Source organism: Oryctolagus cuniculus, chromosome X, assembly GCF_051225735.1.
Source record: "Oryctolagus cuniculus isolate XC-2025 breed Fujian yellow rabbit chromosome X, ASM5122573v1, whole genome shotgun sequence".
Taxonomy (NCBI): domain Eukaryota; kingdom Metazoa; phylum Chordata; class Mammalia; order Lagomorpha; family Leporidae; genus Oryctolagus; species Oryctolagus cuniculus.
Genome location: NC_142888.1, coordinates 112887796 through 112902229, shown reverse-complemented (window position 1 = coordinate 112902229; position 14434 = coordinate 112887796). Strand labels below are relative to the sequence as shown.

Below are 14434 nucleotides of genomic sequence, written 5' to 3'. Positions count from 1 at the left end.
CGTTTAGAAGGTGGTGATCTCCTCTCCTTTAGATATACACACAAAAGGGGGTTTTCTGCTTCATATACTTAAATACTTAACAAAAAACCTTTAGGATTCTTCCTTTCTTACTTCCTTCCCTCCCTCCCTTCCATCTTCCCTTCCTCCCTTCCATCTTTCTTCCCTCCTTCCCTCCCTCCCTTCCTCCCTTCCTCCTTTCCTTCCTTCCCTCTCTCTCTTTCCTAGAGAGTAAAAGGCCAAGTGAGAGTTCTCATGTGCTTCAACTGACATACAATAAAAGCTCATTGAAGGAGGGCTCATAGCAACTAGGAAGGCCCAAAGGCAGTGTGACTGGAGAAGGGGTTAAAACTAGCACTTGATTCAGACCCTTGCTACTTAACCAGCAAGCCAGCTAAGGAGCAGCAATATCAGAATCACGTGGAAGCTGTTAGTAATGCAGAATCTTTTGCTCACTCCAGACTGACATCCTAATCTGCATGTTAAAAGGCACCATGGATTATGGACATTAAGCTTTAGGTGGCACTGTAGGATTCTAGGAATGTTCAAATCCTTACATGACAATACAGTCAGTGCACATAATGCTTGTGGAAAACAATGCAGCCAAAGAGAAAGTCTAGCAAGCTACATGTTACAGGATTCTTCGATGTTTTCCTGTGTAACTTGCATAACTGAGCTCTGTAGTAGTCTCACTCTCAGAGCTGGGTTTGTTCGGTATGCAGGGGATTCTGATAGTGGTTTTGAAAAGCAGACAGGGCCGGCACCGTGGTTCAATAGGCTAATCCTCCGCCTGCCGCGCTGGCACTCTGGGTTCCAGTCCCGGTTGGGGCGCCAGATTCTGTCCCGGTTGCCCCTCTTCCAGGCCAGCTCTCTGCTGTGGTCCAGTAGTGCAGTGGAGGATGGCCCAAGCTTGGGCCCTGCACCCCATGGGAGACGAGGATAAGCACCTGGCTCCTGGCTTCGCATCAGCACGGTGCGCCGGCCGCAGCACGCTGGCCGCAGCGGCCATTGGGGGGGGGGTGAACCAACGGCAAAGGAAGACCTTTCTCTCTGTCTCTCTCTCTCTCTCACTGTCCACTCTGCTTGAAAAAAAAAAAAAAGAAAAGAAAAGAAAAGCAGACAGTATTCCCAGATTTGCAACTGGTTCACACACCAGAATGCTCTCAAACCTCCAAATCAACTACGAAAACTCGAGCCAAGGCCCTGTGGCCTCAGTGACACGTGGTCTGGCACAGCCCCATGTGACACAAGTAAAGACAGGACCTGCAGCCTGCCTCAATCACCTACACACTGCCCTCACAGAGGCAGCTACAAGGACACAGGTTCAAAGCTCCATACATTCTTCCTTTAAGGAAAGGTTGCCCCCAAGTCTTGCTTCCCATTGTCTTTGGCAGATTGAAGGCTGCCACTTTCCACAGTCCCTGAGCACTGCTACTGCCAACAAGGAAAGTCTATGTCCCCGTGAAATCCCAGGACACACTTCTTCAGTGTCCTGCACCTCCCCATGTTGCCTGGCAGCGTTGCTGTACTGTGTCTCTACAGGGAGCAGCTTCACTAGGCCTCATCTGGAATCCCAGGTCCTCCCTCAATAGCCTCGTGGCAGGTGGGAAGCAGGTACAAGTGAAATGCTTGGAGTAACTGCAAGTAATTGCAGCTTTAGGCACACACGAAGAGGGGCACAGGTAGGGACTGACACGGTTCTGGTTGGTAAACGTACCTAAGATATTATTGGGGCATATGCTAAAGCCCAATGCACTGATTTCACTAGATTCAAAGATGAAAGATGGACTGTGTGTGGCCTCCAGCCATTCACAATCCAGTGGAAGTAGGAAACAAAAACAACCAACTGAAACCAAGTTCTGGTCAATGCCATCTCTCTAAATCAAACTCAACAATTTGTTTTGGGAAAGTTGTAGGAGTAACTGGAGTTAATGTTGGGAGAATAGACAAAGGACTCCTAGACGAAATGGGATTTGACCTGGGTTGTAAAAGAATAGGAAAATGTTACACGATTAATAATGGTGGGGGAAGGGAGACATTGTAGGAGAAAAGAAAGCAGAACAAAGACACAGAAGGAGGAGGGAAATAACACAGATCATGAGATAAACTTGCAAAAATAAACTCAAAGTAGTCTGACATGGGACTGGTGCTGTGGCGCAGTGGATTAAAGACATGGCCTGCACTGCTGGCATTCCATATGGATACCGGTTCAAATTCCAGCTGCTTCACTTCTGATCCAGCTCCCTGCTAATGCTCCTGAGCAAGCAGTGGAGGATGGCCCAAGTCCTTGGGCCCCTGCCTCAACGTTGGAGACTTGGAGGAAGCTTCTGGCTCCTGGCTTCAGATCAGCATGGCTCCAGCCATTTTGGCCATTTGGGGAGTGAATCAGAGGATGGAAGACCTCTCTCTGTAACTCTTTCAAATAAATAAAATATTTTTTTTAAAAAAAGTAGTCTGGCATGTGAGAAGCAATGTCAAATTAGGGTACTAATTTCTCCAAAGTACTGAAGTCTCCAAAATGATTTCTTTATAGCATTTGCAATGGTCTTTCCTACATTTACCTTTTTCTAATCACACAACTAAGACATGCTTACTATAGTACCATATAGACATATAAAGCAGAAAACAATTACATATACCCCACAATCAAAGTACATCCAGGTAACTATGTGCCACATTCTATTTACACTCTTTTTTTTTTTTTGACAGGCAGAGTGGACAGTGAGAGAGAGAGACAGAGAGAAAGGTCTTCCTTTTGCTGTTGGTTCACCCTCCAATGGCCGCCGCGGCCGGCGCACCGCGCTGATCCGATGGCAGGAGCCAGGAGCCAGGTGCTTTTCCTGGTCTCCCATGGGGTGCAGGGCCCAAGCACCTGGGCCATCCTCCACTGCACTCCCTGGCCACAGCAGAGAGCTGGCCTGGAAGAGGGGCAACCGGGACAGAATCCGGCGCCCCAACCGGGACTAGAACCCGGTGTGCTGGCGCCGCAAGGCGGAGGATTAGCCTGTTGAGCCACGGCACCAGCCCACACTCTTTTAGATGTGTTCTTATCTTCTGCACCAATAGGTTTGGATGTACCATTGCTGAAGACAATTTGCATGTATAGGAACTCTCTTGATTCATCCTTGCAGTATCTATAATGTACAGCAGAGTGAAATGTTCAGCATCTAAGGAAAATCAATCTATTGACTTAGAAATAAATTATGTTCTTCATTTGAATAATGTTCAGCATCTAAGGAAAATCAATCTATTGACTTAGAAATTAATTATATTCTTCATTTGAATAACCTTGATGATGGCTTATCCCATTTCTCTACCTATATGTTTACAATAGATAGCAGCAGCCTCCTGGTAATCCCCCAGGTTCATGTTAACTGAGGATGCAAGCTCCAGGCTCTCCTATCTCCCTCTCCACCTCCTCTGATTATTACCTAAGAATCCCACTGTATTACCCTAGGGACTATGATTACCCACAGTGGGAGACTATCTGTCCCTGAACAACTTAGCACCCATGCTAGTCTCCCAGAGATGCTGTAACAAATGAGCACATGGGAGTGGCTAACATCAGAAACTGATTCTCTGGGAGGAGAAAGATCCAAAATCAGTGTTACAGGAATGTTCGTTCCTTCTGAAGAGCTATGAGGGATAGTTCACTGCCATATTCTCTCCATGCATGTGGGGATTGCCAACGTCCAAGGAATTCCAAATTTGTAGATGCATCATTGCTCTATCTGCCTCCTTTATTTCATAGTGCATTTCCCTGTGTATCTGTGTGTCCAAATTCCCCTCCTTATAAGAACCCCACTCCTGGGAGCACTGCTCATCATATTTCTGTGTGACTCCACCTTGGATTCTTTATATTTGCAAAGAGCCCATTTCCAATAAGACTCCATACACAGGTACCACGTGTCTGCAAATGAGCATATATTATGGGGGGCACAATTCAACCCATTTGAAAATTTCTGATTTTTAATTACTCAAATATTTTTTATCTTTATCACTGAACACTGGCAAATGCAAGGGAGCAGGCTTTGCCTCGTAAGGGGTGCTTTAGACAGTCAATGGCAAGAGAATTGAAGACAAATTTCTTGAGTGCACGAAGTTTAAAATCAATGAATGTTATTTCTTCATGGGCATTTAGATGAACTTGAAAAAAAAACATGTACTTCACTAACAACAATGAGCATGGGTCAAGAGCAAAGGGAAGAACCTCTGTCATCTTTGTCTTCTTAGTATCTGAGAGGGACACACAGCATAGACAGAGACATTCAGTTCCCATCTCCTGGCTCCCAACATAAATGAACACAGCATAACCTTAGATCCTGACCTCAAGCAAGGTCTCCCACGTGGGTGGCGTGGACCCAATTATTTCCTCCTAGTGTTGTCATTAGCAGGAATCTAGAGTCAGGTGCTACAGCCAGGGAAGATGCGTCCCTGTTCCTCAGCTGTAAAACACAGACACCTTAACACAGCGACTTAAATGCCAGTGTAAACACCCTTTTTCAGAGGTTATGATATTGTTACAGAAGCAACAGAGTCCTTCACGAACCCATCAAAATCTTTACTTTTAACAAATAAGTGTTCAGTTTATCCACAGGTAAACATCATTTCTGGTGAGATCACTCAGTTAACTGAATTTAATAACAGTACTTTTTATGGTAGTTTCACACTATGTCAGGCAACATTCTATGTGGCCCTCTAATGGGCTAATGGATAAAACAAAATAGAAAAGCAAATCCTAAACAGCCCTGTCCATGTTAAGTTTAACAACTTGCATAGGAAAGAGGGCCACAGGTCAACAAGAGAAATAATAAACTATGCTGGTGAGGAGAAGTGAGAAAGTGCTATGGAGAAAAACAAAGTAAACATACAACAAACAGGGGACTTGCTTTGCCTATGGAAGTGACTTCAGGATAGACAACATCCTCTGCCACCACCCAATCCATCCCTGGCCACGGAAAGCAAAAAATTCAAATTCAATTGCAGTGGGCTTTCCAACAATGCCTTTCCTACTATAACTCGCCAGCTTTACTAAATTTGCTGCATTGCCCTATACTTGAATGATGGTCCCATATGAACCTGCCAGTGTCTGATTTGGCTGCACCAAAAAAGCTGTACGTAAAATCTTTTTCATGATGACTCAATTGAAATTTGCCCTTTGCTGCCCTTCAAAATAAGGATGGACAGGGAACAAAAAGGTGTTGTTTATTACATCATCATTTCCACTGGGGTGACAGACACTGCTCTCCAAATATAGCGCCCCTGATCACTCTTCACTATGTTCACATTGACGGCATCGCGGACTTCAGGCATATAGCCCTCAGGCAGTATCAGCGAATCCAAGGTGAAAAAGACAGTATTAGCGATCACCCCATTTCTTCCAAGTACATTGCTAATCCACACCTGTAGAGAGGAAGAATGGAAATGATTAAAATCAAAGCGCACTACAAGCTTCTCTGCCCCTCCTCACTACGGCTCTATCCTGTGAGTCTCTCCATCTCCACCGGGATCCCCAATTTGACTGGCACCTTGTCAACACCAAGAATGCTCGGTAAACACACCTGGGGCCAGACCTCACTTCCTAACAGCCAATTCAGAGTCTCAGGAGAGAGAACCCTGGTCTACAGTGAGTTACTCTGCTAACATTACCACTCACTGTGTGCATTAATCATGATTTGATGGATTCCCCACTTCCTTTCCAACTCCACAATTCAAGTCATACTTGGCTCTTATGAGTAATGTCAGCTGCTATGGCATTCTACATTCACTCTTTCTCAAAAAATATTCTTGCACACAAGTCATATTTCATAATGTTTTCCTTAAGAGCACTGTAATAGCATTCCAATACCATATAAAATTCCGAATGTATATTATCAGTTGCATATGAAGTACACATAATTCTCTTAATTTCTTTGGTTTTGGAAGTCATTATTTCTCAAAAGCAACATAAGCTCCTGTTTGCCAAAGAACAGATTGTATAGATGTCCCAGCACACTCAGTAGAAAGCTGAGAATCAAATTATCAACAAAGGAAAAATTGACAATAGGGAAGTCTGCAGCAATATGCAAACCCATTACCTTTTTGACATGGTTAAAGTTCAACGGCTTTGCTGAGTGTGCCCTGATGTTGGAGGTGCAAGGATCGAAGGAATATTCAACTTCTAACCAGTCTCCCTTGTAAGGCTTAAAACCTATAAGAGCCATGGAGAAACTGCAGTTACGTTATTGCTTCTCTAAAGTCATCTTGAATTCACAAGTTTTGTCAGTGCTGTACTATTACTGAGAAGTTTGTGTTCTACATAAATATAATTTTGCAGGTGTTTTCACAGAAACCTTTTAAATATTTCAGTCAGATTCAAGCTATCATGCCTTATTCCCTGACTGTTCTGTACTGGTTTACTAAATCCAGATAGGGAAAGGAATGAAGAATTGAACATCACACATAGCCAAATTTGGGGATGAGCCTGGGAACATATTAAACAAATGTTCACATTCATAAGTCTTTACTCAAGAGACAGTCAAGTACAAAGTTGAGATCACAGGCTTGCAACTGTACTCCTATATTACAGACCACAACACTGTCGCTCAGTTTGCAACCATGGTCGAGGCACTTTACCTCTCTGTGTTTCAATGTCACCATGTATAAAATGAGAAGTACCCTAATAGTCTTGATGACATACCATTAAGGTACTGATAAAACTTTACATGTACAATAAAGAAATTAGTAACATCAAGAAATACTGTACAAATGAATAAGCAATCCCAGGATTTTGGTCAGCTGATGAGGTCTTTACTACTTTTTACAGCTATACACATGTAGTTTCAAAAGGGATTTTGCATTAAGAAGAAGGTTAGTTACGGCATAACAGAGATAACCACAAGGCTCAGAAATAACTCGAATACTCAAACATTACAGGTGGGTAGGTAAACTGGCACACCCAAACCAGCAAACTGGCAATGTCAACAAAGTTAAATGTATATGAATCTGGTGACCCCAGGCTCAGTGAGACATCTGTTGCTTCTCTCCTTAATCAATATGCATAACTCTGGTGTGGCTTTACAGAATATGTATGGGCTTATAGCTGCAGAGGGCACGTTTCTAAAGCTATACTCAAGCCAAGATTCCATCATTTCCATACACAGACTGAATTAACATACCTAAAGCTTAGTTCCTGTTTTTCTTCTTTTTCACTACAATTGGCTCTTCTCAGTCTCCCACGTGTCACATTAACAGCTTCATCCCTATCACTGTTCAAACCAAATACCTTGCAATTACTTTTTCCTCTCTTTCCTTTCACAACAAAAGGACAATTCACCAGCAATCATTGTCCTCTGAAATCCCAAATTATATCCAGGATCCTCCTCCAGATATCCATAACCTCTGGCCAATTTTACTATGTCCTCCTAAGCAAATTCTTGATTGATCCTTCTCCCATATACTCTCTTAACAACAAAGCAGACAGAGTGAACATGGTAACAAAGCTCAGGCAAGGACCATAGTTCGGAGTCCAAGAGAAATAAAACATCAGGCTGGTTTGTGGGGCTTAGCTAATATTCCGTTTAGAGCAGTATTTCGTTCACAAGAATCAACATAGTATAATGTTGGTTAGAGTCCTACTCTTAGAACAAATCTGGACATTACAAGTGGAATTCAACAATAGGTACCCCATATACCTACACTGTAAATTGTATCACTCTCTCTAAACTTCCATTTTGAAGCATTTGTATTGCTTTAAAATATTATCTTCCTATTCCTGTGTAATTTTTTATTGGATAGTAATTAAATACAAACCAATTTCATTGTATGAATGAAATATATCTACACGTTACTGGCTGCATTTACACATAACAACTGATAACCAGAGCTATTAAAAATACTAGGTAACTGCCCTCATAAACTATATTATTTGCACTTCCAAAGGCCTTCCTCAACTCTTCAGGAGCCATTGACTAGAGCCAGATATGCAATTTGTGACAGTGCTAAAATTCTGTCAGAAAATAAACATCACATTTTTCTAACAACTGGAAATTATACCTTCAGAAAAAAGGTTTATGGAGAAGCTAGTTGTTTCATTCATATAGACAACACCATTCCATACAGTACTAACACGATCAATTAAAATTCCAATTTCAGGGTCTGATCCGCTAGCATTGTAGAAGTCATCAGGGATGTTCATCACCTGTAACATAAGTACACATTGACTTCCAACAGAACAAAACGTTGACATGGAATCCAGTATGATTAAAAGATTGATGTTCAAGAATTATGTTTAATAATTGTACTCCTTACTAGGGAATATGTTACATAGCAAATTAATCACAGATGTGAGCTGATGCACTGAAAATAATTCTTGAGCTTTATGCATTGTTTAAAATCTCGGGACAATGTTAATGGTACACCCAAGTGTAAGGAACTCGTTACATTAAGTTCAATGGTAAAATGTATACTATTCTTGTGCTCCAGAAATTCAGTATTAAATAACTGAAGAAACTGAAATAAGATCCAGTTCTAGGACGGTGGGATCAAAATCACAATCATAGTGAAAATAATTTGGTAAATTCTCCAGAGAAAGGAGATTTCAGATTGGGAGAAAACTGAGGCAGTGAATGGAGAAAATGAATTTGGGGTTGGGCTGTGAAATCAAAGACAGGTGTCCTTGTTAAATGACAGTAGGGCCAGGAGGCAAGTAGAGATGGGAGAAATGCGCATAAGCTAGGGATATAGGCAGGTGTCTAATGCCATTCAAGGGAAAAGGACTAGGAGATAAGCTCTGCAAAAAAATCATTGGAAATTGGACAGAGAGATAACAAAATAGTCAAATTAGGGTGTATTAACTCTCTGACAGAGAGGTATACAAAGCAACTTTGTTTACTGGGAGCAAACCACTCTGTATTTGAAGTTTCTTATCTATAGAAATAATAGATGACAATGATGGAAAAAGTACAAAAACAAAGCAATTCCTCATTAATTCATAATCATATTAGCTAGAGACAAGTGTCATTTATCTTTCAGTTTTTTTTTGTGCACAGATATGTATTACTTAATTATCACGGTTACTTGCATCATTTAAATACTAGAAAAACAGATGGAGAATAGTCAGTGTATTCAGTACTCACGAATATTATGGAAGAGTCATATACAGCGCTGGGAGTGAAGCTTCACATATGACACTGTCCCCAAACTAAATCTTACTTGGAAAGATTTCAATACCTCAAAGAGTTCACATTCTTCCACACTGGCAGCATCCTTCTGCCCACCTCTCAGCAGCACCCTGCCCAGGTCATAGTCACCAGAGGAATTTGTGACTTCTTTCCGTTGATTTTCCAAATTGTCATCTACGAGATAGGTCAACGAGGTCACACCTCTTAGGTTCAGATGCAAAACCCATACAAAGACCATCTGTGTTAGGCTCTCTTGATCCTTCATATGTAAAACAAGGATTATAACAACATCTGCCACTAAGCATTGTCATTTATTCACACAGGTACGTACAGTTTAAGATCTGTGAGTACCAGGGCTGGTGCTTTGGTACAGTGGGTTAAGCCACCACCTGCAAGGCCAGCGTCCCATGTGGACACTGGTAAAATTCTCTGCTGCTCACTTCTGATCCAGCTCCGTTACTAATGATTGCACCTGAGAAAGCAGGGGAAGATGCCCCAGGTCCTTGGGCCCCTGCACTCATGTGAGAGACCAGAAAGAACATCCTGACTTCCATCTGGCCCTTCTCTGGCCATTGCGGGCTGAACCAGCAGATAGAAGATCTCCCTCTGTCTCTCCCTACCTGTCTCTCCAGAACTCTGCCTTTCAAATAAAAAATAAATAAATCTTTGAAAAAATCCTTTAAAAAAGATCTGTGAGTGCCTTGCAGAAAGTAGCTGTTATCACTGCAGATTTCATAAAGCTTCCACTATTACATCTTGCTATCATCACAAAGCTGAGGAAGTAATCTCTAGGGCCTGCTTTCTTATCTTCTCAGACAAAGCACTCAAACCATCTGGAGATTTACAGGTGACCCCTAATTGCACCCAATTTTTTTGCTGTGTGTACAAGAGCAGCTGAGAAGTAATATTTTGTTATTTGATTCTAGCAGTCAGCTTGCCAAAGAGTTCTGCTGGTTGCCTAAGGGACTACTATCCGAATTATCCACCTGTCTGCAAAAACTCAACAGAGATGGAAAATGAATTCCACATGCAATTTGGGGGCATGTAAAAAAAAAACTCACCTAGAGCAGGAAGCAAGCGGGAGAGGCAGGGGAGCTTCACCCCAGGGCCTTGTGTATCAGCCCCTTCTCAGACTGGAGGGCCATGAAATGGAGGCTTGAGTGTGGCTGCCCTAGCTCACACTGTGGTATATGTTGAATACCCTAGACACAAATGCACGCACACACACGCATTCATGCACATGCACAGGATAGAGCCGTGACAACTCTCAATGGCTCCCGCACCCAAATGTGGACCAGCGTTGGGAGGGCCAACACTAGGAGATTCCTTGCAGGGGGTGGGGGGTGGGGAATCCTACAATGGGACACACTGAGAGGTACCTTGCCCTGCTCCCGGCTGTCTCTCAGCAGGTTCGTAGCTCTTGCAGCCGAAGAAGGTTACCATGCGTCTCGCCAGCTTGAGCATGGTCTCCTCCACAGCACGGCACTGAGTTCCGTGAAAAGCTCACCAAGCTGGACAGCTCCTCTGTCCCTCAGGTCACAGCGCCCCCAAGAAACCTGCTTCTTGCTCGTCTTCTTCAGCTCCTGGACAAACTCCCTCCTGCAAGCAGCGGCTTCTAAAATGGCGCGGGTGGGATTCCCTGCATGAGCCACGCGGCGTCGCCAGCAGCTCTCGTACATCACTCGCGCCCACCACCACCGCGAGACTCTTCTTGAACCACCCCCTAACTCTGCAGCCAGTGAGGTGGCTGCACACAGGCAAGAGGGCCCTACAAGCCAATAGGACGCAGTGACAAGAAACACCCGTGGCTCCTCCGACCCAAACTCCTGGTGCACTTTTAGGAAGTCCGGAGTATGTTCTCGGGGCAGGGTGTGTCCTCTTGCTGAAGATTGCAACTTTTCTGGCGCGTTTTCTGTTTGGTTGGTTCAGACATCCATCTTGGAAATGTGTTCCTGTGCAATGCCAAAGAATATTACAGCCCTCCCCTTGGGCAGTGAGAGCTCCACCCAGATATCCAGTCTGTGTGGGCAGGGTGGGTTTTGAGGGCCTGTGTGTATGTCATGCCAAGTCTCTTTTACCCTAGTGTTCCTATCAATAATATACCATAGACTTGTTTGATAACCAGCAGATACCTGTTTAGTACTGACTCGGGGGCTGAACCAATGTTGGTGTTTGAAAATTAATCAGTGAATAAAAAAGAATTGATACTGGCTTTGGGGAGATAATCTGAAGAGGGGAGGGGATAAGGAGATAAAAACCTAATAAGAAACAAATACAGGGCCGGCGGTGCGGCTCACTAGGCTAATCCTCCGCCTTGCGGCGCCGGCACACCGGGTTCTAGTCCCGGTCGGGGCGCCGGATTCAGTCCCGGTTGCCCCTCTTCCAGGCCAGCTCTCTGCTGTGGCCCAGGAGTGCAGTGGAGGATGGCCCAAGTGCTTGGGCCCTGCACCCCATGGGAGACCAGGATAAGCACCTGGCTCCTGCCATCGGATCAGTGCGGTGCGCCGGCCGCAGCGCGCTGGCAGCGGCGGCCATAGGAGGGTGAACCAACGGCAAAGGAAGACCTTTCTCTCTGTCTCTCTCTCTCTCTCACTGTCCACTCTGCCTGTCAAAAAAAAAAAAAAAAAGGAAAGAAAGAAAAGAAACAAATACAGGACTTAAGGGAGGCGCAGTGCTGCCCCTATACCGGGGTGGACCCAAACCCGAGAAGGAGCTGCATGCTTCTGGTTCTGAAGGATGGACTGGATCGCTAGTAGAACCTTTGGGCCGCAGGGCACTGTGTCTGGGAGCCGTGCTCAAGTAACAGGCCCACCTGGGTCCATGCTCCCTGGGCCTATGAAGTTGGACACTCTGGCTTCCCTTAACACCCAGGTGCTGGCTGCCTGCAGCTCGGACAGGGCAGTGGACACGTAAGATTGCGATTTGTGGTGATCTCTGTCTTCCTCTCAGTGCAGGAAGAAGCCTCTTGTCAGGGTCTTGGTGTGTCTATGGGACCTCAGCGCGGGTTGCAACAGTGGTGCAGGGGGACTGAGAGTGCCGATGTACCTTGCGTGGGGCTCGGGGCTCCTTTCACAGGCCAGGGAAATATGACCCCTCGCCTCCAGAACCTTGCATACGGCACAGAGAAGTGTGACCCGCAACAGGTCCATAAGGATACCTGAGGAGGCCATTAGGGATTGGAGTGATCTACAGGGGGCATTGTGTGTCCTTGAGCCCGTGGGCCAACAGCAGCAGCTTACGTGGGCCCTGTAACTCCCTGGTTCTCCAGAAGCAGCTAAGGACAGTGCGTGGGCCTCCTTTGATAGACATTAAGGTCATCTCTTCTATAATCCACAGGCAAGTGGGGGATGCCGGGTGAATGGTGTGAGAATAGCAGTGTCACCTCACACTTCCTGTGAGGGCCCAGAAATACAATCCGCTTTGTACTTGCTACGTGAAACATGAGTAAGTAACTGGAGAGGAAGAGGACACATGTGAAAGCAGGGTTAGGGTTAGGGTTATTCTCAGGATATATGAAGCAGAGGGACCAAGGTGTGTGACGAAAACAGTTCCAACTTTTTTCCAAATTGTTGAGGGATGGATGAATTGGGAAAACCTGGATATGTATTTCAGGATGTAATAAATATTCAATCATAAGTTACCTCCACTTTCCATAGCGTCATGGATTTCTATTCTTTCTTGGGATTATTGAATTAACTAAAATATCATTGAACTCATTGAGTTCAATATGAGCAGATTCTCTCCAAACAAAACGAAACAAAGTCCATGTCTCTATCTGTATTAAAAAATCTTCCCAATGCTGTAAAAACCAACAGGGAAATTTATCCCCATTAAATTCTATCAAATCTTGAAAGAACACACTGATACTGTTCTAATTTCCTCCAAAATAGAACAGTAAAGAACCATTTCTAGTTCTTTCTAAAGAGACAGAACTACTCCGATAGCAAAGACAAACACATGACAGAAAGAAAAAAGAACTACAGACCAACATCTCTTGTGAATTGAGATGCAGAACTCTTCAGCAAGATATCTGACAAACCAAATTCAGTTGCATATTAAAAGTACCATACACCATGACCAAGCAAGAGGTATTCCAGGCCTCAAAGGGTGGTTCAACAGACAAAAATCCACCCATATCATACACCACTAAAAATGACAATGCAGAAAGAAAGCTCATATAAGTTGATGCAAAAAAATAGTATTTGATGAAATTCAATAGTCATGCATTAAAAAAACAATAAACTTGGAATAGAAAGGAACTTGCTCTATCTATTTAGAAACTTCTATGGAAATCCCACCACTAACATAAAATTAGCTAATTCATTAATCTCAACAAATTATAATCATTAACTATGGGTTACACAGTGATCTCACAATATAATGTGTGTGTGTGTATGGTGGAAAGATTTAATCAAGTTAATTAATATATGCACCATCCCAATTACTTTTTATTCTTCCTGCTTAATTTGCACTTGGCAGTCATTGACTAGTGTCTGCTCATTCCCCACACTCCACAGCCTCTGTCAACCACCATTCTACTGGCTGCTTCTATGAGTTCATTTGTTTTTGATTCCACATAAACTGAGAATACGTTGTTTTGGTCTTTTTGTACCTGACTAATTTCACTAAGCATATTGTCCTCTAGCTTTATCCATTTAGTGGCAAATGGCAGATTTTTCTTATTAAAAAGTATGTTAGAAAAACACAGATATGCATGTAAATTCACACAGTAAATATTGAATGAGCAGTTTATACGATAAATATTTCAGTTAGCACTGGCTGTGGAGCAATGAACGTAATGTGATTCCTGCCATTTGGAACATAACAATAGCTATAGATATACAAGAGAATGAATTAATAATTGGATTTACCTTAAGAACATCAGTGCGGGAAAGGGAGGAGGATATGGCACTGCTCTAGCCCCGGAAAAACTTGCTTTTGAAAACTGCTGATAAAATAGGGGCAGCTTATTACTTTTGTTTGGGAGACTGTGTTCTCTCTCTAGTGCCTCTCTTGGCTCTGCTCCGGGGGTACAAACCTCCTCTGGGAGGATGAGCAGACCAGTTTTGAGGTTGACCTGTTTCTTTTCTCTCTGCCTTCCCTAAACACCAGCCCCCCAGAAGGGATTAAACAGCCATAGGCTTATGTTTCTTTTCCATCTTCCAGATTTGGCTCACTTGCCTTAGATTGAAGATTGGGAAAAGAAAAAAAGGGGGAGTCCATTGCTTCATTCCTCCCCTAGGTCTTCTGTACTCTGACCTCCTCAAACCCCAAAA

The 14434-nt window shown here is 43.7% G+C and overlaps 1 protein-coding gene across 1 annotated transcript; it reads right to left on the bottom strand.

The window, feature by feature from the left end:
- Positions 1-4551: 4551 nt before the first annotated feature.
- On the bottom strand, positions 4552-10968 carry LOC103351984 (cancer/testis antigen 55). Its single transcript, XM_017349692.4, has 5 exons — positions 10538-10968; positions 9208-9332; positions 8032-8176; positions 6075-6187; positions 4552-5400 (listed from the first exon to the last, which is right to left on the bottom strand). Exons 1-5 carry the CDS (start codon positions 10620-10622, stop codon positions 5206-5208), a joined length of 663 nt encoding a protein of 220 aa, XP_017205181.2. The 5' UTR covers positions 10623-10968; the 3' UTR covers positions 4552-5205.
- Between the last annotated feature and the right edge of the window lie 3466 nt (positions 10969-14434).

Excerpts from the sequence above, each read along its gene's own strand:
- LOC103351984 (XM_017349692.4), bottom strand. The coding sequence starts at position 10,622 with ATGCTCAAGCTGGCGAGACGCATGGTAACCTTCTTCGGCTGCAAGAGC. Across the intron at positions 9,333-10,537 it reads ACAGCCGGGAGCAGGGCAAG|ATGACAATTTGGAAAATCAA; the intron begins GTACCTCTCAGT and ends CCTATCTCGTAG. Across the intron at positions 8,177-9,207 it reads AAGAATGTGAACTCTTTGAG|GTGATGAACATCCCTGATGA; the intron begins GTATTGAAATCT and ends CTTATGTTACAG.